General features: G+C 45.6%; 2 protein-coding genes across 2 annotated transcripts; both read left to right on the top strand.

The window, feature by feature from the left end:
• The first annotated feature begins 177 nt into the window (after window positions 1-177).
• LOC136500062 (uncharacterized) lies at window positions 178-885 on the top strand. Its single transcript, XM_066495492.1, has one exon. It carries the CDS (start codon window positions 178-180, stop codon window positions 883-885), a length of 708 nt encoding a protein of 235 aa, XP_066351589.1.
• A 1,267-nt stretch (window positions 886-2,152) lies between these two features.
• Window positions 2,153-3,613, top strand: LOC136501615 (carboxylesterase 1-like). The gene has a single exon (XM_066497134.1). It carries the CDS (start codon window positions 2,253-2,255, stop codon window positions 3,261-3,263), a length of 1,011 nt encoding a protein of 336 aa, XP_066353231.1. The 5' UTR covers window positions 2,153-2,252; the 3' UTR covers window positions 3,264-3,613.
• The last annotated feature ends 22,371 nt before the right edge of the window (window positions 3,614-25,984 follow it).

The following is a 25,984-nucleotide window of genomic DNA, read 5'->3' as shown; positions in this document are numbered from 1 at the left end:
TCTCCATTATAAGGTATGAAATGTTGCAATTGAAAAGTAAGACTCAAATGTTCAATGACAGTCCTGCTCAATGAAATGAAATATTCATGACTTTGCAATGTAAAAGGTAGCAATCATGGAGCAATTTTCAAAAAGAAATGAAACTAAAGAGTAGAAATCAACCTATTTCATATTTTCATGGATCCAGTCATCCAGCAAGGGGGTGGCCGCGTGGGGGTGGGCACTGGGCAGCAGCCAGCAGCCAGCAGGGCTACATGGCAGCAGGGGCCACGGGGCCAGGCCGGCAGGCCGCCAGGAGGCCGGCCGGCAGGCCGGCTCAGCACTCAGCAGGCCGCCACAGGGCCAGGGGGCCAGGCCGCCAGGGGGCCAGCCGGTGCGGCCGTGCGGGCGCGGGCCGCGCGACCGGCGTCGCCGTGGCGCAGGGAGGCGGACACGGGAGAGGGGAGGCCGGGAGGCGCGGCGCGCGGGCGCGCGGCCGGCGTCGCCGTGGCGCAGGGAGGCGGACACGGGAGACGGGGAGAGGGGAGGCCGGGAGGCGCGGCGCGCGGGCGCGCGGCCGGCGTCGCCGTGGCGCAGGGAGGCGGACACGGGAGAGGGGAGGCCGGGAGGCGCGGCGCGCGGGCGCGCGGCCAGCGGAGGTGCAGCCGGGACGCGGACGGAGGTCGGCAGGTCGCGCTAGCGCCGTCGGCCGTCGCGGGGAGCCGGGGTGGCGGAGTGGCGGGTGGCGGCTGCCGTGGAGCCGTGGTCCGTGGAGGCAGCGGAAATAGGAGGGGAGGCCGAAACGCGAGACGGGAGACGGGAGCCGCTGCTGCCTGCTGGCCTGCTGCGACGGCCTGCTCGGGGTGGGCTACTGGGCTGGAAAGCCTTTTTGTGCCATTTTTATAAAGAAATTTTCCATTGCTCATGGGCCTCGCCCCGGGCTGCAGCCCGGGCAGCCCAGGGCCCAAATCCGCCACTGGGAGTTATGATACCGCTGTGTATGGGTAGGGCAAATGTTCGGAGATTTTCTCGACCTATGTGAAAATGTCTTTTTTTAAACACAATACCCAGGGCTGTCTTGTCTTACCCTCCGCGAGTCAGGTTTTTTTTATAAGCTAACCATGAGAGACTAAGAGACAGGAGTGCTAGTTGGGCCGGACCAAACGACTTCGTTCCTTCTCTTTTTTTTAAGAACCTCACTCAAAAAGTATTCGATCTTTCTTTGTTTTAATTTTTTGTTTGGAAAGTTGAGGTAATGGTGTTGTCGTATACCCATGAGACAAAGGCAAACGGAGCCTCATGGGTCAAGAAAGCAGAGGGGAACGCATGCGACGCTAACCACCTTTTGCCATACCACAGCCTATAGCCGTCGAAGACCAAATAGACAAACATTTCCTCCTAGTCGGCTAGTCTGCTAGCACAGGGCATATCACATTTCCTGAACCGAAACGGGACCGATACGTGACAAATGAGACGATCGATCAACAGCGAAGCCTGCCGGCAGACGTACACGCGCCTCCAAGGCTCTCCAACCATAGCGACAGTAGGCAAAGAACTTCCGAGGCACCTACAGCCACCTCGGGGTACCGTTTAGTTCCACTTTAAAATACCAATTTTTTCAAAATTTTTCATCACATCGAATCTTTAGACGCATGCACGAAGCATTAAATATAAATAAAAAATAAAACTAATTACACAGTTTAGACAAAATTCACGAGACGAATCTTTTAAGTCTAATTAGACTATGATTGGACGCTAATTGTCAAACAACAACGAAATTGTTACAGGACCATTTCGTCAAAAATTTTGCAAACTAAACAAGCCCCAGGTTGTCCCATCGGTCTCGGAGCATTTCTCCCGGTCCTATGGCCGGGCGCGCCCGTGCGGCTCGGACATATTCGGCGGCAGTCTTCAGCTCTACGTACTCCCATGCCTGCGCTCTGGACCGGATCTGGTGCTCGCGCAGAGGACGCGGGGCGGGCGTCACGCCGCGACTCGATCGCCGTCTCAGGCTCTCGGCTCGGCTCGGTTGATGCTATGGCCCTCCTCGTTTCCATCAGAAAACTGCCCTGATTTTGTGCTGATTTTGACGCCACCCACGTGACGCACGGCACCGGCGCAGCGCCCGCATTATATAACCGTGCCCCACAGTTCACCTCTGCTCTGCAGCCACCATTGCGCGCCTCGACGACCGACGACTCACCCATCCGCGTCCTCCTCAAAGAACACAGAGCAAGTCGACCGAGAGTGTGACGTCGAGAGGAGGAAGGACCATGGGCGACATCACCGCCGCCGCCGCCGCCGCCGCCGCTTCGGGCCCGCCGACGTTGACCAAGGAGACCAACCTCTTCATGCAAATCGTCGTCAACCCGGACGGCACGGTCACACGCCCCGAGGTCCCTCTCGTCCCGGCCTCCGAAGTCGCCGGCGGCGGCGTCATCTCCAGGGACGTGCCCCTCGACGCCTCCGCCGGCACGTACCTCCGCCTCTACCTTCCCTCCCCGTCCCCCGCAGCGCCGGCCGCCACCGCCAGCAAGCTCCCCGTCGTGCTCTACTTCCACGGCGGGGGCTTCGTGATCCTCTCCCCGGCCACCGTCTTCTACCACGGCCACTGCGAGGCGATGGCGACCGCGGTGCCCGCCATCGTGGCGTCCCTCGAGTACCGCCTGGCGCCGGAGCACCGCCTGCCCGCGGCGTACGAGGACGCGGCGGCGGCCGTGGCGTGGCTCCGCGACGGCGCGCCGGGGGACCCCTGGGTGGCCGCGCACGGTGACCTCTCCCGCTGCTTCCTCATGGGCAGCAGCTCGGGCGGCAACATGGCGTTCTTCGCGGCGCTCCGGACCGGGGGCCTCGACCTGGGACCCGCCACGGTGCGCGGCGTCCTGCTGCACCAGCCCTATCTCGGCGGCGTCGACCGGACGCCGTCGGAGGCCGGGTCCGTGGACGACGCCATGCTGCCGCTGGAGGCCAACGACAGGCTCTGGAGCCTCGCGCTGCCCCTGGGCGCCGACCGGGACCACGAGTTCTGCAACCCTGTCAAGGCCATGGCGCCCGAGGCCCTCGCCGGCCTGCCGCCGCGGTGCCTGGTCACTGGCAACTTGGACGACCCGCTCATCGACAGGCACCGGGAGTTCGCTCGGTGGCTGCAGGACCGCGGCAGCGTGGAGGTCGTCGTGAAGACGGACGTCGCCGGGTTCCACGCGTCGGAGCTGTTCGTGCCGGAGATCGCCGAGGTGCTGTTCGCCGCGATGCGCGAGTTCGTGTCCACCGGCGACGACGCTTGACACGTCGAATTCTCGTCCCGGTGACCAGAAGTGAACATGTGTTGCTGTTGCATCGGTGTGTGCGTCGTGTGACCGTGCGCAATAAGCCAAATAATTCTCGGCACTGTTGTAGTGTTGAATCTTGGCAACCTGGCACCGTTCTGGTTCATGCGAGTGGGTTGGAGTGCAGTTGTCTACAAATAAATCGCTTTCATGGATCTTACTGGACAATTCATGTATGCTGGCCAAAGAACATGTCATTACTTCTGTCAACAAAGGTTTAATGCTTGATTATTGGCATGTGTATTAGGTGGTTGAAGTGGTAGGTAACTCTGAAATTCTAGTACAGCCGTGCAGGACTGCAATCTGAACCCCGAGTCCCTGATAATATTTTCGTGGAATTCTGTTACAAGTTCTGTAACCATGTCCATGTGCATGTTTTATTGTAGGAAAGCATTGCTACATGTACAACCAATTAAGTACACTTTAGGGATTCAAAAGCTCAAAAAAAAAGCATCGCCGTATGCTGGCCAAAGAACAACGGTAGGTGCCATCCATATATTGGGTTTACAGCAAGCATAAATTATGGTAAAACGGTTGTATTTGTCAACGTAAAAATGTCACTTCTATATATCAGATGCCTGATTTTTTTTATTGTCGTTGAGAGCTTGAGGCAACCTGCAATTTTTTCATTGTTTAGGCTATAGAAAAAAATATGAATTGTCCCTTGTGAGTTGTATTTTAATTGTATTAGTTGATTGTGTAGAACTGTTGTCTAAAAATTTCTAAAAATCCAGGCAATAAAATATAGCAACTCCCTAAAAATGTTCCTCCTTGAAAAGCGAATGTGCTCTAGATATAGCTACAGACTTGGTATTCACATTGATGTGTCAATTTTCTGGTCCTGAGCAAAGAATATCAGGTCAGGGTTTTATGTCCCCTCTTTCTAAGATTTTCAGGTGATTTCATCCCTTGAAACTTCTACCGTCTTTCTCTTTATTTATACTATGCTATGGCAAAACTGCCTACTCTAATGCCTCCCTAGGAGTACTTGTCGTCCATTAGACTCTAAGTACTCAAGGGAGGACACTAAATTACGCAGTTCCGTCGAGCACACCCCAAGGGAGAACCCGAAAAATCCACATTTTTCATCAGGATCACAAATGAGAGAATAAAGCTTATAACATTCTTAAGTCATTTTTTACATCACTTTAATACAACATCAGAGTTATGAATAATTTAATTTAATAGCGGAATATAAATATGTGATCAGAGTTACAACGAAAATAAATATCTATTCATGACATGGTGAAACATTGATATATAAGCTATGACAACATATTATAAAACTTCTATTTATAAAAATATTTTGTGAGAGTTATAAATAAAAACTATGATCACAACGTAAAGAAATCATCTCTGAGCCAACCAGGAGGAATCCACACACAAGAGTCAGCTCTAGCATCTGCCTATCACCTGCAAGAGGGTAGAACAAACCCTGAGTACTCAATTGTACTCCGCAAGACTTACCCGTTAGGAGGAAAAAAAAGACTCCAAGGATATGCAAGGCTATCTGACTTGTAGATTTAATGCATCTGCAGGAGGCATTACTAAGCTTGCATCCTTATATTCAATTTTATTAGCAGTCATTATTAGTTCATTAACTATCCATTCTAGGTAAGCACATGTGCTACATTCAAGCGGGTGGTAAGCAATCAGAATCATTTTTACCATATTTCATATTCCAGTTCTTACTGCGATACTAGACTGTAGACAAGTCATACTAGATTATCTGGCGATTCACGAATCAATGTGTCCAGCTGGGTACTCCGAAATATACGCCCCACTTGTACCCTAGGCACAAGCAAGACCAACCCACCACTCTCCTATCAAGGGGTCCAGGTCTCGTCCAAATTTGGACTCTAAGCCCCCACACTGGAGTTCTGGACTCAGTGTGGTGCTTAGACCTCCACCATCCCTATCTCCAATGAGTCGGTCCAGAAAGAGCCGAAACCCACGATAAGAGAGCAATGAGCCTTCCCTGTTCCAATAAACTAGTATGTGCTCAAGATAATAGTTTGCGACCTGCCTCAATGCAACGACCGGTCCTTAACTGGCACAGGCGAAACAAATGCAATCCGAGCCTAGTTCGAATACCAAACCAAGTCTAGATCCAAAGTACCATTTCGCCCGGTCTTCAATTATCATTCATATATATATATTCCAGGTGATAATAATATAGTAACAACAATAATATTTTTTCTATCTCTCGCGAGTGACAGGCAATCACTCGACTTCTACCGGAGTCCTGTAGCAAAGCAATCTACACGATCCTGTCATACTAGTAAGACTCATATGATAAAGATATATATGCAAGTGGGTTCCATTCAACTCCTTAAAACTTAATGTACAAACACAATATAAAGTGTAGAAAAGTAGGGGTTATGCACCGAGGCTTGCCTGAGTAACATATAACCAAAAGTTAGTATTCCATCTTTGTGTCCTGATCCCTAGCACCATCTTTTCAGCTACTCCGTTTGATACCATCGATCCACCATCGTTCCTATTATGATATGTATTGATGCAAATGTAGGGATGGCGCAATCAATCAAAAGCCAACAACAATTCTTAAAATACGAGTGCACAAACCAAGCTAACAAGCTAACTCCTATGACTAATATATTAGCTAAGTATTAACTTCACTAAACAAAGCATCATTTTCATCAACAAGTACTAATTCTTACCAAATCAAGTCTCTTTTTGATTTATTAATGATTTAATATACTCAAAACTAGGGCACATTAACTACTCTAGTAAACTAATTATTATTGGGCTACAAAAATTACAGAGAACACCTAATAACACTTCTAACCTACTGTAATTTTTTAGAGCTAACACTATCACCGATTTATCATGGAAATTCCTACAAGTTTATGTCTTAACAATATTAAGTATGTTAAAATAATTAGAGCAACCCTAAAAACATACAGAACCTATGTGAATAAAATATACTATCAGATAGATCATGATTTTAGAAACTTAACAAAATTAGTTTGACATTTTTGTGATTTTTCTACATTTTATTATCAATTTTACAAGATCACTGCTTTGGAACAAAACACAAAACCAGAAAAGAAAAGCTTCGTGGGCTCGGCCTAGCCCAGCACTGCCCGCTCGGCCAGCCACCGGCCCAGCAGCGAGGCCCAGGCAAGGATAGGGCGTGCGCGTGGCCACAGGCCATGGCCCATGGCGTAGAGAGCGCGGCCCAACGCGGTGCGGGCGTGAGCGGCCCAGCAGCCGGCCCACGCGGCCAAGGCAAGGCAGCGACACTTTTCACTGAGCCCCCCGCACTTTACAAAAATACACACGGCCCAAACACTATGTTGCACTATTCATAAGTGTCACGAGTTTACATTGAGAACCTTGGAAAAGTTTCTATTCCTACTCCCACTCCTCTTCCCTAACCTCGCAACAGAGGAGAGCAGAGGAGCGCCGTGTTGCACTATAAATCTTTTGCTAAAACACTACATGGGCATCATGTTTATGTGATAGTGTATGTAATATAGTGTGTAAATCAAATTCTGTGACCCGAAACGTTCATAGAAAATGTGAAACGAAAGTTACATTCAATGTCGTGTTATGTCACTTAGGGTTATGAATGAATTTTTATTAATCAGAAATGCTATAGAACGTATATATAGAATTTTAATAAAGTTTGTAGTACAAACTTCATAGGTGATGATGAAATACCTGTGATTGAGAAATGAATTCCCTAGCTACCATGGTTGGTAGCTTGGAAATCGAGGTTGACGCGAATCCGGGCACGAATTAGTCAAATTTCTTAAGTCAAAAATTGGTTCAACGAGGTCAAGTTTGGCAAATTTTATAGGAGATTTGGGTTAAGTAATGGTGGGGTATTAGGGCTTGTTTCAGTCGTTTAACATACCCTCTTGAGGATAGAAAAGGTGGTTTGGCGCCTAAAGTAACGAGTTTGATTTTTGGGGCGCTTTAAATGGCATGCATGGCACGTTTCTAGCTGGTGTCAGCGTCTGGACGCGGTCACCGTGCTCTGGTGCCGTCGTCGGCGCGCCAACGGCGCACACATGCTGGCCGTGCTCGGCTGGCTATGGTGGCCAATAGCCTAGGCTGGTAGCGGGCCTGCCTCACCGCCACGATGCATGCTGTCGCTGCTATTGGTGCCCTAGAGCTGCCCGCATTGCCCTATTGCCAGTCCTGCTCTGCCAGTCGCCGTCTGCTCAGGTGCGTGGCATCATAGGGGCACAGCCGTCCTCGCTAGCATGCATGTTTCCTCTATGTCGTGTTGTCGCTTCGCGTGCACCCACGCTGTTGCGTCGCATCGCCACTATCACTGTTGTGCGTGCCTGCGACATCGGCACATGGCCATGTCGTCGTCAGCTTGCAAATTAAGGCGTTGCGGCCGTGCAAACCATGTTGCCTCCATATGCGCACGTGTAGCTCCTGTGTGTGACCTTATCCTCGTCTATTGAGTGGCAAGCGCCACGCTACCTTCCCGGGTCACCTCCGCCTTTAATGGCGTCACGACGGAGTCACCGAGCCACGCCAAGGCTAGCTCACAGCGCCGATCAAATCCATGCAATTGAGTGTGCTTGATGGTTGAGTGGGATCCTAGCTATGCGCCGAGCTCGGCCACTGTTGCAACCATACCATGCCAAGGCCCAATTTGAAGCTTCCCTCGTCGTCGGCCATCTTAAGACCCCACGGCAGCGCCCGTTCAATTCACCTTGCACCGTCCACCTCCGTTCAATTATTTGGCACTATGTCTTCACCCTGTTCCCCTCCATCCCGTGTGCACCCAATTTCCACCACCACTGCCTTCCCCGCGCTGTTGGCTCGGTCACGCCACCGCCGCCGTCGTGAGGCTTGCCGTGTGCGCGTGGTTGGACGCAGCCGGTCCGTCCCCGGTCAAGCCACCACGTCTAGTAGGTTCGGGGTGAGTCGCGGATGCTCATTCTTGAGTTCGTTCACGTCGTCTATGCCTTGGCTCACGGGAACATGGCCACCGTCGCTGGGAGGAGTCTGTCGCCATAGAGGGAGCTCGAGACAATGTCTCTGTTCATCGCTTCGCCGCCCATCACTTCGAGTTTGCATCTAGGTGAACATCGGCTCGCTATTGGGGGCGGGGAGGAGCTGGTCTGGCCGGCATGACTGCCCGGAGCCAGCGCCGCCATGCTGGTGCGTGCATGGATGCCCGAGGGTATGGCCATGGTAAAGAAGGAAAGGGGACGGGCGTAATTGTAAGATAGCCGACTGAAGTAATAGTGTTGTGGACATCGGTTGGATTCTGTATTAGAGAGAGGATGTTTTAGCAAATGTACCGGCGTGCGTGGGCCTCCCCGTCGAGGGCCATCGTCACGCGGTTGGGCCACATCCGTGTGGGCCACGCTGGTAGGTCACGTGCGCGGTGCGATCCGTAGGAGTGGGCCGCTTCGCTCGCTCGCGGGCCGCGTGGTGGATTTTGGTTTTCATTTTCTAGTGAATTAGTAAAGGTTTATTCAATTTAGTTTTGAGCTGGACTTTGAAAAAATATAGTAAATTCTGTAGATGTGCAAAAATAGTGAAACAAAATTTGTTAGGTTCACAAAAATGCTATCTAGTTGTTGGTGTAGTTAGTTTACAGTTATCTATGATAATGATAGATTCATTAATTCATTTAGGAGAGCTTAGTATTATTTAGCTTAATATTTGTAGGAATTTTTGTGGCAAATTGGTGATAGCATTGGCCATGAACTTTTTACAGTAGGTTCATTAGATTATTATATGCTCACTATAAGTTTTGAAGCCCTTGAGTAGGTTGATAAATAGAGTTGCTAGTACTCCTTATTTTAGTATACATATAGTAAATCGGTATTAAGAGTAAGAATGCCTTTAGTTGCTAAGATAGTACATGCCATGTTTCATACTTGTTAGTGGTAATAATAGGTAACTTAGCACCTCAGTCGGTAGAACTAGATTAGTAACTTGATAGGTGTGTTCATATTTTAAGAGTTGCTGTTGCCGTATTACTAAGTGTTGCGTCATCATTTCATGCATGTAGATAACGAGTTGGTAGAGTTTGTGCCTGCAGACAAACATGACTTCAAGGAGATCATTGAAGAGTACGAGGAGGAGATTCTCGTTCAGGAGGGAGCCTCGGAGGCATCAATTGCTGACTTTGTTGACACACCGCCTACACAAGGCATGCCCTGGTGCATAACCCTTATTTTGAATGATCACTAGATATATATGATGTGCATTTACGTTACAGGCATTTTATAAAAACTATATGCATAAATATATCTACCTATGAGTCCTACTAGTATAGGTCGAGTTGCTGCTATGCTCAGGATTTTGGTAGCGTGAGTAACCTATCGTTACTCACAATAGGTGATTATTATCACTTATGATAAAATGGTGGAAACGAAAATGGAGACCAGGCAAGGATATGGTTTGGCTATTGGTGGGTGTAAGAGGTTGTGTCCTACGGTCAATGGGGCATAACTTGGTTACACTTTTTCCCTATCTGTGTTGGTTAAGGACCGGCCGTTGTAATGGACGCTAGGTAAGTCACAGATTTATTATTTTGAGCACATACTTGCGTATGGGCGTAGGGAAGGCTTGTTGCTGTCTTGTTGTGGGTTTTAGCTCTTTTCAGACCGACTGATTGGAGGCGAGGATGGTGGAGGTCTAAGCACCGCACTGAGTGCGGGACTCAAGAGCGGGGGCTTGAAGTCCAAGTTTGGATGGGGACCGGGACCCCTTGATAGGAGAGTGGTGAGTTGGTCCTGCTTGTACCTGGGGTACAAGCAAGGCATGTGTTTCAGGGTACCTAGCTGGGCACATTGATTCATGAATCGCTGTCGTGTCATTATGACTTGTCTAAACTCTAGCATCGTAGTAAGAACTTAAGGATGAAAGATCATGAAATTGAACTGTTTGCTCAACCCTTGCTTGAAAGTAGAATAGGTGCTTACATAGAAGGGCAAGATAATAAATTAATCATGACTACTAATATTAACTTACATAAGGATTCACTATTAGTATTGCTTTCTGCAAGAAGGAAACCAGCAAACCATAAAGCTTATCATATTCCTTGGAGTCAGGAAATTATTCCCACTAGTCAGATAAGTCTTGCGAGTACATTGTGTACTCAGGGTTTATTTACCCCTGTTGCAGGTATTGCTTGAGACATAGCCGTTGTGTGAAGGATTCTTCTGGTGGGCACAGACGGATCCTTGCTTATTGTCGATAGATGTTTACTTGTTGTTTATTTTTATTCCATTGTTTAATATTTCACACTATGAATTTGGTAATGTAATAATACAATTTTTAAAAACCCTGGATGTATGAAATGAACTAAGCAATGTAAACTTGTTCTCATTATTGGATCCTACAAAAAATGTGGATTATTCGGGATCTTCCTTGGGGTGTGCTCGATGGAATCCGCCCAATGTACCTTGCTCTCAGGGCGCTTAGTGTCTAGTGGAAGACGAGCGCCTCCATAAGTATGTTATTTTAGGCAGTTCTGCCACACCAGGGTGAGGTCGATACCGGCCAGGGGAGTACTCACCGACGATGAGGAGGTGGTGCGTGGGCAATGGCGGGATCAGGCGCACCCGTTGATGGACGTGGCCTGGCCAAAGCTGAAGCGTGGAGCCCCAACCACGTGCGTCGGAGCCTAGGACTGGGTGGCTCTATGGTGGGGGCACACCAGCGGCGAGCGGTCCTAGGCAAGGGGCACGGGATGTCTTTAGGGCCCTCACGCACCCGAGGGGTGGGTGGTAGGATCGAGAAGGGCCCTCGGCAGGCTAGGCACGTGCATGGCTGGGCGTGATGTGCAGCATGACAACGGTGGGCAAAGGTGACGGAGCTCCTACACGTGGCGAGCTAGGCCGGCATGGTACGGAGAAGAGGAAGGGTGGAGCGGTGGTGAGCTCAGCTTGGCTTGTGACCGCATGCATCAATGAAAATGACGTGGCAAGGGTGCTCAGTCGCTTCCATGGCTAACACACCCTTGACGAGCATCGAGAGCGAGAGGGAGGGAGAGCGAGCAGCGGCTTAGCAACCTCTAGAAGGCAGAGGGTAGGAGCAATGCGGCATGTGTGGCCACGGCGAAAAGGTCTAGTGGAAGGCAAGCGCCTCTGTAAATGTGTTATTTCAGACAGTTTAGCCACAGTTGGTACTAGAGCCAATAATGAGTCTACGGGTTTTATCACTCTTTTACAAAACCTAAAAACTTGACCAACAAAAGTGTGTGAAAAGTAGGATGCAATAAAATTATGTAAATAAGTATAAGCCCTAGCAATATGGTCTATCTAGGATAGTGGCAGTGGTTTTATCTAATCAGTTTTCTACAGGTACACTAACTTACGCTGCGTAAGGATCGTTTTGCATACGGAAAGTGAGTGTATGATGTGCCAAAAAATTCTTACGAATGCCGCTATATTCTGGCTTGAGTGAATGTATAGGCTGATGCATGCATCATGATAAGAGAATCTTGCTAAAACTAAATCCCCCCTACACGTATAATTTGGATTAGTAAATTGGTAGGATAAATTAAAAGAATGCTTTAATAAATGTCTTATCATTTCTCTAATCCCTTATTTCGGATATGGAGGGGTATCCTAAGTGGTTGGTTCCTATCTGTTACAGATGAACTTAAGGTCCGGTCGTGGGAGCACCAGTGCCGGAGTGGGCCATGGTCTTGGCGAAGGCTAAGGTGAAAGTGGCCGGGGCAATGGGAACGACAATGGGGAGAGCCATGAGGCTCCACGTCTGGCTCCTCCTCCTCCACCACCATCTCCGATGACTCATGCGGAGATGATGGCAGAGATGTTGGCTACTCATCATGAGTCAGCCCGTGCCATGGAGCTGTTGGCACAGGCTATCGGTGGCTTCGCCCGTGGAGGCCACGGAGGCAATTGTGGGAACGGGTGTGGTGCCCATGGTCCTGAGGGACCCTACTCTTATTAGGATTTCTTGAAGACGCACCCACCCACGTTCACGCCCATGGCTAAGCCTCTAGATGCAGAGCATTGTCTTCATATTCTAGAGCAAAAGTTTCTACTGCTCACCATAACTGATGAGCAGAGAGTGCGCTTTGCGAGGCAACAACTATTGGGATCTGCTAGTGCATGGTGGGACACATTTAATGCCTTACAGCTAGCAGATCACCGTGTGACCTGGCAGGAGTTCACTATGGCCTTCAGAGAGTATAATATTCCTGTTAGTGTTCTAAACAGGAAGTTGACAGAGTTTCTGGACCTTTGGCAAGGAAGCATGTCTGCGATGGACTATGTCAACAAGTTCAACCACTTGTCGTAGTATGTCGGGACTCATGTTGATTCCGATGAGAAGAAGAGAGACCATTTTTATCGTGGCCTCTTGTGCATCTTGCAGAAGGAGTTATATACTGGGAACTATCAGACCTTTGGGGCAATGATGAATGCTGCTATTGTCATGGAGGGCTTGCAGCATGACTCTTAGGCAGAATGGAAGTGCAAATAGGTGGCTACTAGGTCTTCTAGTCATCCCCAGGCGCAGAAGGTATAGGTTGTCAGGTAGGTGCCCTACTAGCCCTTGGGTGGGCAATCGTTTCAATAGCGTTAGCTGACCTTTCAGGCTCCTTCCACTCAGTGTCGTGCACCTACCTAGCAGGTGCAACACTAGCAGCCCCAGGGATAGTAGGTCCACCTCATCTAGGACTAGGGAACAAGCCTAGTGCTTATTTCAAGTGTGGCAAGGAAGGCTATTATGCCTGGGAGTGTCCGCAAAACCACCCAGCCCAGTCGGCTTGGCCTTCAGCTAACTCTAGGCTAATCAAGCAGATAATTATCAAGAAGAAAGTGCTAGTGAGCTGATCTAGACAGATTAATTTTATGGAGGCTGAGGAAATATTGCAAAATGAACCGGTGATGGCTGGTATGTTCACCATTGATTCCCATCTAGCTTATGTGTTGTTTGATTCTGATGCATCACATTCATTCATGAGCATGGGATTTGCACACCGACACAATATACCTCTTATGGCTATACCTTTTGCATATAGAATCAGTACTATAGGTGTGCAGTTGTGCGTTAATACTCAGACGGACACAATGGGCTTAGTATTAGCCACTCACACTTACCGTCTCTAGTTCATGGTGCTGCCTAGGCAAGACATTGATGCAATTCTAGGAATGAACTGGTTGCGAGTATATGCGGTAGTTTTGGATCTAAAGTAGAGTGTTGTGGAGTTACAACTTCCTTCTTCTAAGGATAGTATGTCTCTTCTTATGCCCTCAGATCTAGTCTTACCTGTTGCTGCTCATGCTAAAGCCTCTCCTGATCTTGCCTCTATTCCTATGTTCTATGAGTTCTCAGATGTCTTTCCTGAAGATCTACCTAGGTTGCCACCAGAGAGAGATGTGGAGTTCTCCCTTGAGTTAGAGCATGGCACTGCTCCTATCTCCCAATGCCCGTACCGCATGGCCCTAAAGGAATTGGCTGAAATGAAGAAATAGTTAGAGGAGTTGTTGGAAAAGGGATTCATCCATCCTAGCTCTTCACCATGGGGTTGTCCAGCCATTTTTGTGAAGAAGAAGGATGGCACTCTTTGGATGTGTGTGGATTACCACCCTCTCAATGCGGTAACCATTAAGAACAAGTATCCTTTACCTCGTATTAATACTTTATTCGATCAACTAGATGGTGCCAAGGTGTTCTCCAAGATTGATCTTTGTTCAGGCTATCATCAAATAAAGATTAGACCACAAGATATACCAAAGACAACTTTTTCTACTAGGTATGGGTTATATGAATACCTAGTCATGTCTTTTGGTCTCACTAATGCTCCTACATTTTTCATGTATCTCATGAACTTAGTCTTTATGCCGGAGTTGGACAAATTTGTGGTGGTATTCATTAATGATATCTTGATATATTCCAAGAACAAGGAAGAGCATGCCCAACACCTTTGGATGGTACTGACTCGATTGAGGGAACACAAGTTGTATGCCAAATTCAGCAGGTGTGAATTTTGGTTAGATCGAGTGCAATTTTTGGGACATTATCTGACACCAGAGGTTATTTCTATAGATCCAAGCAAGGTGTAAGATGTGCTAAATTGGAATTCTCCAAAGTCTGTGCATTAGATTCGTTAGTTCCTTGGTCTTGCAGGATATTATTGGCACTTCATCCCAGATTTCTCCAAGATAGCTCAGCTGATGACCAAGCTGGTCCAGAAAGATGCCAAGTTTGTTTGGAGCTCGGCTTGTGAAGAAGTCATCCAAGCTTTGAAGAACCTTTTTACCACTGCTCCTGTCTTGGCCTAACCAGATATTGATAGACATTTTGATGTATATTGTGATGCCTCGAAGATAGGGTTGGGATGTGTGCTTATGCAGGAAGGGTGTGTGATAGCTTATGCTTTACGCCAACTGAAAAATCACGAAGTTAATTACCCCACCTATGATTTAGAGCTGGCTGCTGTGGTCCACGCTCTAAAAATTTGGAGGCATTATTTGTTGGGCAACAAAGTACACATTTTTACAGATCATAAGAGCCTCAAATATATTTTTACTCAGTCTGAGTTAAATAGGAGGCAAAGGAGATGGTTGGAATTGATCAAGGATTATAACTTGGAGGTACATTACCACCCAGGAAAGGCTAATGTGGTAGCTGATGCTTTGAGCCGGAAGTCATATCAGGTTGAAGAAACACCTTTGTCTCTCAACCATGCAGAGGTGCTGGCTCACATTGCCTTTGTCTCAGAATTACTTGAGCAGATTATTATGGAGCAAAGGCAAGACACTTTAGAAATTCCTCACATCAAGAAATTGATTGCCGAAGGGCATGGTCCTCAGTTTAGTATTGATGAGCAAGGGGTAGTAAGGTACAAGAACAGATTGGTGGTTCCATCAAATGAGGAGATTAGAAGGAAGATTTTGAATGAAGCTCACTATTCCAAATTGTCTATCCATCCTAGCAGCAATAAGATGTACCATGATTTGCGCCACTTGTATTGGTGGTCTAACATGAAGCAGGACATCACCAAGTATGTCGCGGAGTGCAACACTTGTGGTAGAGTTAAGGCCAACCACATGCATACCCCAGGATATTTACAGCATTTGCCTGTTCCTATGTGGAAATGGGAAGATATTTCTATGGATTTCATTGTGGGTTTACCCCGCACATCCAAGGGCTATAACTCTATTTAGGTCATTGTGGATTGCCTTACCAAGTCAGCTCATTTTCTCCCAGTGAATCCAAAATATTCTGCTAGAAAGTATGCCGAGTTGTATTTGGACTGGATTATGACCCTGCATGGAGTCCCCCTTACTATTGTTTCTGATAGAGGGTCAGTTTTTATCTCTCACTTCTAAGAGCAACTCCAGGAGTGTCTTGGTACTAGCCTCCTCCACAGTTCAGCCTATCACCCACAGACTGATAGCCAAATAGAAAGGGTAAACTAGGTACTAGAAGATATGTTGAGAGCTTATACTATTTCTTTTCCAGAGAAGTGGGATGGATGCTTGAAGTTAGCTAAGTTTTCCTACAACAATAGCTATCAAGAAAGCATTCGCATGGCACCCTTTGAAGCTCTATATGGGAAGAAATGTAGGACACCACTCAACTGGGTTGAAGTGGGGGACCGTGGATACTTTGGGCCTGACTTCATCAAAGAAGCTCGAGAGCAAGTCAGTATTATTCAGAGTCATTTGAAGGCAGCTTAGAGCCGATAGAAAGCTTATGTGGACAAGCGACAAGGCCTTTGTAGTTTACAGTTGGGGATTATGTGTACCTCAAGGTGTCTCCTATGAGAGCGGTGCATCGGTTTGGTGTGCATGACAAGCTAGCTCCTCGATACGTGGGTCCTTACAAAATTTTAAAGCAGTGTAGCCTAGTTGCTTATCGTCTCTAACTTCCAGATATTTTATCGGTGGTACATGTTGTGTTCCACGTATCTCAGTTGAAGAAATGTTTGCGGGTGCCTAATGAAGCTATGGAAATTGAAGGGCAGCTTCTCCAGCCTGACTTGACGTATATGAGCATCCTATCAAGATCCTAGATGAGAAAGAAAGAGTGACTCAGAACCATGTGATAAAGTTCTATAAGGTTCAGTGGCAAAACCACTCGGAGGATGAAGCAACGTTGGAGCAAGAAAGTTACATCCTAGAGCAATATCCCCACCTTCTTTCTAGTCACTGAGGTAGTTGTTTACATTGAAGTGTATCCCTATCTCCTTTCCCACTCTAGGTACTTGAAATCTTGGGACGAGATTTTGTTTTAGGGGGATAGATTTGTAACACCATCGGTGTTACACTGTAAATCTTTTGCTAAAACACTGCATGGGCATCATGTTTATGTGATAGTGTATGTAATATAGTGTGTAAATCAAATTTTGTGACCTGAAACGTTCATCGGAAACATGAAACGAAAGTTACATTGAATGTCATGTTATGTCACTTAGGGTTGTAAACGAATTTTTATTAAGCGAAAATGATATAGAACATATATACATAATTTTAATAAAGTTTGTAGTACAAACTTCATAGGTGATGATGAAATACCTGTGATCGAGAAATGAATTCCCTAGCTAGCATGGTTGGTAGCTTCGAAATCGAGGTTGACACGAATCCGGGCAAGACTTAGTCAAATTTCTTAAGTCGGAAATTGGTTCGACGAGGTCAAGTTTGGCAATTTTTGTAGGAGATTTGGGTTAAGTAATGGTGGGGTACTAGGGCTTGTTTTAGTAGTTTAACGTACCCTCTTGAGGATAGAAAAGGTGGTTTGGCGCCTGAAGTAACGAGTTTGATTTTTGGGGCACTTTAAATTGCGTGCATGGCACGTTTCTGGCCGGTGTCAGTGTCTGGACATGGTCACCGCGCTTTGATGCCATCGGTAGCACGCCGGCCGAGAGCGCGCGCATGCTGGTCCTGCTTGGTTGGCTGTGGTGGTTGACATCCCTGGCTAGCAGCGGGTCTACCTCACCGCCATGATGCATGTTGTTGCCGCTGTTGGTGCCCTGGAGCCGCCCACATCGCCCTATTGCCAGTCCTACTCCACCAGTCATCGTCGCCGTCCGCTCGGGTGTGTGGCATCATAGGGCCGCAGCCATCCTCGCCAGCATGCACGTTTCCTTTGCGTTGTGTTGTCGCTTCACGTGCACCCATGCTATTGCATCTCATCGCCACTGCTGCTGTTGCATGCGCCTATGACACTGACACATGGCCGTGTCACCGTCGACTTGCAAATTAAGGCGCTGTAGCCGTGCGAACCATGTTGACTCCATACGCACACATGTAGCTCCTGTGTGTGACCTTGTCCTCGTCTATTGAGTGGCAAGCACCACGCTGCCTTCCCGAGTCACCTCTATCTTTAATGGCGTCGCGCTAGAGTCGTTGAGCCGTGCCAAGGCTAGCTTGTAGCGCCGGTCAAATCCATGCAATTGAGTGCGCCTGATGGTTGATTGGGATCCTAGCTATGTGTCGAGCTTAGCCACTGTTGCAACCGTACCATGCCAAGGCCCAATTTGAAGCTTCCCTCGCCGTCAGCCATCATAAGACCCCATGGCAGTGCCCGTTCAATTCACCTCACACCATCCACCTCCGTTCTATTATTTGGCACTGTGTCTTCGCCCTGTTCCCCTCCATCCCATGCGTACCCAATTTCCACCACCATTGCCTTCCCGGTGCTATTGGCTCGGTCACGCCACCGCCGCCGTCGCGAGGCTTGCCATACGTGCATGGTCGGACGCACCCGGTCCGTCCTCGGTCAAGCCACCACGTCTGGTAGGTTCGTGGTGAGTCATTGATGCCCATTCTTGAGTTTGTTCACGTCATCTGTGCCTTGGCTCATAGGAACGTGGCCACCGTCACAGGGAGGAGTCCGCCGCCGTGGAGGCAGCTCGGGACGACGTCTCCATTCACCGCTTCATCGCCCATCGCTTTGAGTTTGCGTCTAGGTGAGCATCAGCTCGCTATTGGGGGCAGGGAGGGGCTGGTCTGGCCGGCATGACCACCCAGCGCCAGCGCCGCCGCATCGGTGCGCGCGCGGGTGCCCGAGTGTATGGTCGTGGTATCAAAGGAAAGGGGAAGGGGCGTAATTGTAAGATAGCCGACTGAAGGAATAGTGATAGTGGACATCGATTGGATTTGGTATTAGAGAGAGGATGTTTTAGCAAATGTATCGGCGCGCACGTGGGCCTCCCCGTCGCGGGCATCGTCGTCGCGGTTGGGCCACGTCACGTGTGGGCCGTGCTGGTGGGTCACGTGCGGGCACGCGCAATGCGCTGGGAGTGGGCCTGCTCTGCTCGTTCGCGGGCCACGCAGTGGATTTTGGTTTTTCATTTTCTAGTGTATTAGTAAAGGTTTATTCAATTTAGTTTTGAGCTGAACTTTGAAAAATTATTATAAATTCTGTAGATGTCCAAAAATAGTGAAACAAAATTTATTAGGTTCACAAAAATGCTATCTTGTTGTTGGTGTAGTTAATTTATAGTTAACAATGATAATGATAGATTCATTAATTCATTTAGGAGAGCTTAGTATTATTTAGCTTAATATTTGTAGGAATTTTTGTGGCAAATTGGTGATAGCATTGGCCATGAACTTTTTACAGTAGGTTCATTAGATTATTATGTGCTCACTGTAAGTTTTGAAGCCCTTGAGTAGGTTGATAAATAGAGTTGCTAGTACTCCTTATTTTAGTATACATATAGTAAATCAGTATTAAGAGTAAGAATGCCTTTAGTTGCTAAGATAGTACATGCCATGTTTCATACTTGTTAGTGGTAACAATAGGTAACTTAGCCACCTCAGTCGGTAGAACTAGATTAGTAACTTGATAGGTGTGTTCGTATTTTAAGAGTTATTGTTGCCGTATTACTAAGTGTTGCGTCATCATTTCATGCATGTAGATAACGAGTTGGTAGAGTTCGTGCCTACGGATGAACATGACTTCAAGGAGATCATTGAAGAGTACGAGGAGGAGATTCTTGTTCAAGAGGGAGCCTCGGAGGCATCAGTTGCTGACTTTGTTGACACACAGCCTGCACAAGGCATGCCCTGGTGCATAACCCTTATTTTGAATTATCACTGGATATATATGATGTGCATTTATGTTACATGCATTTTATGAAAACTACATGCATAATATATCTACCTATGAGTCCTACTAGTATAGGTCGAGTAGCTGCTATGCTCAAGATTTCGGTAGCGTGAGTAACTTGTCGTTACTCACAATAGATGATTATTATCACTCATGATAAAATGGTGGAAACGGAAAATGGAGACCAGGCAAGGATATGGTTTGGGTATTGATGGGTGTAAGAGGTTGTGTCCTGTGGCTAATGGGGCATAGCTTGGTTACACTTTTTCCCTATCTGTGTCGGTTAAGGACCAGCCGTTGCAATGGACGCTAGGCAAGTCACAAATTTATTATTCCAAGCACATACTTGTGTATGGGCGCAGGGAAGGCTTGTTGCTCTCTTGTTGTGGGTTCTGGCTCTTTCCGAACCAACTGATTGGAGGCGAGGATGGTGGAGGTCTAAGCACCGCACTGAGTGCGGGACTCAGGAGCGGGGGCTTGGAGTCCAAGTTTGGATGGAGACCTGGACCCCTTGATAGGAGAGTGGTGAGTTGGTCCTGCTTGTATCTAGGGTACAAGCAGGGCATGTGTTTCAGGGTATCCAGCTGGGCACATTGATTCATGAATCGCTGCCGTGTCGGTACGACTTGTCTAAACTCTAGCATTGTAGTAAGAACTTAAAGATGAAAGATGATGAAATAGAACTGTTTGCTCAACCCTTGCTTGAAAGTAGAACATGTGCTTACATAGAAGGGCTAGATAATAAATTAATCATGACTGCTAATATTAACTTATATAAGGATTCACTATTAGTATTGCTTTCTGCAAAAAGGAAACCAGCAAACCATAAAGCTTATCATATTCCTTGAAGTCAGGAAATTATTCCCACTAGTCGAATAACTCTTGCAAGTATATTATGTACTCAGGGTTTATTTACCCCTATTATAGGTATTGCTTGAGACGTAGCCGTTGTGTGAAGAATTCTTCTCGTGGGCACAGATGGATCCTTACTTATTATCGATAGATGTTTACTTGCTATTTATTTTCATTCTGCTGTTTAATATTTCGCACTCTGAATTTAGTAATGTAATAATACAATTTTTAAGAACTCTGGATGTATGAAATGGACTAAACAATGTTAACTCGTTCTCATTATTGGATCCTGCGAAAAAAATAAGGATTATTCGGGCTCTCCCTTGCGGTGTGCCCGATAGAATCCACCTGATGTAGCTCGCTCTTAGGACGCTTAGTGTCTAGTGGAAGACGAGCGCCTCCGTAAGTATGTTATTTCGAGCGGTTCTGCCACACCACGGCGAGGTTGATACCGGTTGGGGGAGTACTCACCGACGATGAGAAGGTGGTGCGTGGGCAACGGTGGGATCGGGGGGCACCCGCTGATGGACGTGGCTCGGCCAAAGCTAGAGCGTGGAGCCCCAGCCACGTGCGTCGGAGCCTGGGACCAGGCGGCTCTGCGGTGGGGGCATGGGACCAGGCGGCTCTGTGAGCGGTCCCAGGTGAGGGGCACGGACGTCTTCAGGGCCCTCGCGCACCCGAGGGGTGGGTGGCAGGATCGGGAAGGTGCTTCGGCAGGCTGGTCGCGCGCACGGCTAGGCGTGATGTGCAGCGCGGTGGCAGCGGGCAAAGGAGGCGGAGCTCTTGCGCGCGGCGAGCTAGGTCGGCGCGGTGTGGAGAAGAGGAAGAGCGGAGCGGTAACGAGCTTGGGTTGGCTTGTGACCGCACACAACAATGAAAATGGGCGGCAAGGGTGCTCGGTCGCGTCCATGGTTGACACGCCCATGACGAGCATCGAGAGCGAGAGGGAGGGAGAGCAAGCAGCGGCTCGGCAACCTCTATAAGGCAGAGGGCAGGGGCAACACGGCGTGTGCGGCCACAGTGGAAAGGTTGCAAGGACACAGCAGGCCGTGGTAAGTGAAATGAATGGCTCACGATGGCTTGCTGGCCTAGGATACCTATACGCGCATTTCCTATTGTACTTTTTTTTATTTATTTTTCAATAGAAAAATGGCATGGTGATTTAAGCACATGGCCTTGCTTGGGCACACGGCCAAGTTGAGCACTGGTGCTCGGTCAGCGCAGCGTGACAAGCCGAGCAAGGTAGCCTGTGAGCGCTAAAGCATGCGGTGACCGCGCACACCAGGCCAAACTGTCGGAATCGTGCGTTGCACGAATGTTAAAGCACGCCCAAATTCTAATCCTGCTCGGTTAGGACTAAACCATCTCGACAATGCTCAAGAAGATATATACGGCTACTAGTAGTAGCAACAAACTCAGACAAAGATGAACTAGAGAGGAAAGATAGAGACGTGCCAGCTTGGGACTATCAACCAGTGCCCAAGGTCAAGAACTAACTGACAAACAACACGTTCTAGCTATTTAACGACATTTAATAGTGATCAAAACACGCACTGACCAAACCAACACCTATACAATCACAAAGCACTCACTTTGATGTAATCAACAATACCAAAATATGCAACTAATGTTTAAACATTTTTGTTAAAAATTAAATGCTAAAATATCATTGTCTATCCACCCTTCGTACTTAGAAATGTTAAGGTTTTCAGTTAGGACTAAGTAATCCATTAACTCTTTTGTCGCAATTTTGAATAAATCTAAACCTTGCTAACCTCAACCAACAAATACTTCATGCCATAGTCCATACCTAATGCTAACCCGTAGGAGCAAAATATATAAGCATCATTTAACTAATTCGCTCAATATGATTAGCCAAAAATGATATTTTAAACATAAATTCAAGTGTTTGTCAGTTTTCACTAAAAGGCTTATCTTAATTTCCTATTTGATAATTGAGCTCCCACAACACTAGCTAACAACATCAATTTCTCAAAAGTTAGTGTTGCATTTCCTATCTACTAAACTTGTACTTCAATTTTTATTTAAGTACTAAATATAGGTATTGTTTTATTCTTGTTTACAGAAATTGCTTTTCATGCCAAACAATTAAAACTACTTTTCCTATTTTCTTAAGATTTTCATTAGCACATTTAAGTAACTAACTCACTATATTTATAGATCTATTTCTCAGGCCATAATCTCAGTGCTTAGCGAGCTCGTAACACCAGAGGTGTTACATATGCTATGTTAGCTTATTTAATGACCATAAAACTTCCGTTAAGACCGACCCTACTCACTCGATCTCTAAATAAATCAATGCTTAGAGTTATCTTAAATCAAACTTTTTTACGTTTGATTTAATTTGTAGAAAAGAACACAACTATTTATGATACTAAATGGGTATATTATAAAAATATATTTTGATGTCATAAATCACAGGCGCCCTTTTCTATAAATTCAGTTAAATTTAAAAATGTCTGCAAGTTCAGGAATTGATTTATTCAGGAATGGAGGGAGCAAGAGAAATGATAGTTATAGCATCACACTAAAGACTGCACCAGATTAAGCCAGATTTGAGTGTTCGATGTTGAAATAGGGACATACTCCCTCTGTTCCTAAAATAAAAAGTCATTCCTCGCTTCTTAAGAAATCAACTTTTTTTTACTTTGACCAATTATATATAAAGATATATTAATATTTATAATATATAATTAGTATCATTAGATAGATCTTTAATATACGTTCGTAATAAACTTATTTGAAGATATAAATATTACACGTATTTTTTAAAAACCTAATTAAATTTTAAAAAGTTTAATATTCACACATTCCCATAATGTTCTTCTTTCTTGGACTGATGGGGTATATTGTGGAGACATCGACAGACATGACAGGTACTCTAAATTATTGTTCAGGGCTCCTGATATCGATTGGTTGTCTAGCGCTGACCACTGAATTGTCTTGTTCTCGTTATTAATTGCTGTCCATCATATCCCTGCCTCTGCGGATGGACAATGGTGCGACCGAGACAGCGGAAGATGAAGAAAAAGAAAAAGAAAGAAACCGTGACGGGCTTTGAACAAGAAAAAAAAAGGAAACCGTGACGGGCTTTGAACAAGAAATGGGCTGATGAATCCTCTTCACTTCTGCTTGTGGTAGACTCGCGCAGTTGCTGTTTCAGCCCGGCCCAATAAGTTTCCAACAGGCCGTGCGCACAATATCGGGCTGAACTTAGCTGCTGTCGAACGAGTAGATTGGGCCGTTGGCATACTTGCAGATTGCAAAAGAAAAGTCCTTTCTACCTCTCAACTATCGTCGTGAACTCGTGACGTGATTTTTCTCGTCAAATTGTAAAATCGAACATCTTACACTCAACTGTCAAAACCATTTAAATTATCTCCCTATCTTGGTTAGTAATAGTTTTCAAGGTAGTTTCATCCTTATTTTTAGTTCCAAAAATTCAGTAAATACACGATAAGGTTTCTAAACCATGAGGAAAGTGTACAGGCTTCTAAGAATTCTGAAAACAAAATCCTGGAGATATATTTGGACACAGAAAACCAAAGTAAAATATTTAGAGCTAGTGAAAATATCTCTAGAAGCTTCTAAAAATTATATTTAGCTCTAGGAAAATGAGAAAAATATGCAAAACAAATTTGAAATTTCCCAAAAACATTCTAATCAATGTCCACATGTGTTTTAAAAATTTTCTACAACAAAAATGAGAGGCAACCAACAAGAATGAAACATAATTTAATGTTGAATGCACTCATCTTACGCATTGATGCTGATTAAATCTCATATTTTTGTTATCAAAAGTTTTCAAAATGTGTTTAGCCATCAATTAGAATGTTTTAGGAATTTTTCTTATTTTTCTGATATTATGCGCATTTTCCCTAGACTTTAGAGATGATTCCACGAGCTCTGAAAACTTTATTTGGGTTTGTTGTGTCCCAATATAATCTCTAGGATTTTCCCATAACTATTAAAATTTTAAGACATTTCATGTGCTCTAAATATTTTATTAGGTACTTTATCAGAAAAACTTTAAAACTAGAAAACATAGAATCGCATTGAAAAAACCACTTCTAACTTGAGCTACGTGGTGTTTAAATGTTTTGAGAGTTTAGAGGGTAAGATGCCTAGGTCTAGAGTTTGAGGAGGAAAATCAAAGTACGAAGTTATTTCAAGGAGGTAAAACGAGTTTTTTTCCATTGAAAAATCGACCTATGTCCTCCCCATAACTATGTGTTTGGACATTTGACCTAACACAAAGTGTCCTCCGTAATAAGAAACATATTTTAGGGAGGTAAGCGGATCTTTTGGAAAGAGAAAGCTTTATTGCAATCATTACAAATGAAACAGTAATAAGAAAATAGAAAATGGAGAAAGAAGAGGATATATATAGTATGGTCTAAGCAACATGGAATCTTAGACTCAGATACAAGTATACAACTCAAAACTAGCAATCAACATACTTTCCATATACACGGGCATTTTTTGAGTGGTTCCTTCTGTTATGTGGCAGTATGAATTATTTGATGATGTGATACAAGTAGCTTGTTTGCTCACTATATCTATATTTCTAAGAAGGAAGAAGTCTATTTTTTGTGGCAATTGAACTATTACCTGGGTGCGATATTTGGACACCAAACTTCAAAACCATCATTGACAATCGAACTATTAAAACTGGGCAACTTTAGACATACGGCTGGTTTGAAAGTTGGTTTTGCCTATGTTATTTTTTCAAAAAGTAATAAATATATTATTAAATATCTAAAACAATAACTAATCATTTTAAATAAAAAATGAAATTGGTACTATTTTTTCTTCTAAAAAGCTAGTCTATCTATTGGTGCTATATTTAGGTCTATTTGGATCTCGTTCTTACTGATATTGTTACTCATGACCATTATTTATTCAATCATAGTTTTGCGCTATATTAGACTTGGAGATCAGCCTAAATGACCAAATGGATTCCGAGTACATGAAAGATCTCAAAGGTGACACCAACCTTGTGGATGCCATGCTCCACCACATAAAGATCCTATTTAGGCACTGCATGGTAGGTGCGTTACTTTATTTTGATTACTTGACTAGGTAATAGGTTTCACATAAGGCATGGGCTCAAACGTCATGTAATGAACTGATCAAGCGATTGACATAGAGTACAACGAATAATGATACTTTAAATTAATAACGATCAAGGCTATGAGCAATAAAATATGTGCAATGGAACCCAATGAACTCTAAACAGAGTATTTCTAATAGACAAGTTATATTTTTAGAAAAGAATGGCATCGGTTTCGTATTTTTTGATTTAAATAATTTAGTTATAATTTCTTAGAGACTTAACCATATTTCTATTTCAAGATACATGCTCCCTCAGTCCCTTAATATTTGTCGTTGAAGGACTAAAGTCTTGTCTCCAAATAAATGTCGCCAAGAGCCTGTCTCCCCGTCCAACAGACAGTTTTATCCCTTTCTCCTCACACCATAGACTTGTTCATTTAATAGTGCAGCTGTGAAAGGATTGTTATACATAGAGGTGTATGAGTCTTTTGTAAACGTTCTTGGTAACTGAGTCCAAGGCGACAACGACTAATATAAAGGGGCGGAGGGGGTATGTAGAAAAAAATCACCTCCGAATCCAGTCGAGGACCAGAGTTGTTCGACTTTGATAGTTCAATGACCAAACGTACGTATCCAGTTTGGAAGTTTGAAAAGCAAAATCGAACACCAGTCATAGTTTAATGGCAAAAAAAAAACACGTCTCTTTC

The sequence above is a fragment of the Miscanthus floridulus genome, chromosome 13 (genome assembly GCF_019320115.1).
Source record: "Miscanthus floridulus cultivar M001 chromosome 13, ASM1932011v1, whole genome shotgun sequence".
NCBI lineage: Eukaryota > Viridiplantae > Streptophyta > Magnoliopsida > Poales > Poaceae > Miscanthus > Miscanthus floridulus.
The sequence above is the reverse complement of the archived record's forward strand: the minus strand, read 5'-3'. Positions and strand labels throughout refer to the sequence as shown.

Bases quoted from the DNA above. Each gene is read 5' to 3' on its own strand.
- LOC136501615 (XM_066497134.1), top strand. From the start codon at position 2,253: ATGGGCGACATCACCGCCGCCGCCGCCGCCGCCGCCGCTTCGGGCCCG.
- LOC136500062 (XM_066495492.1), top strand. From the start codon at position 178: ATGGATCCAGTCATCCAGCAAGGGGGTGGCCGCGTGGGGGTGGGCACT.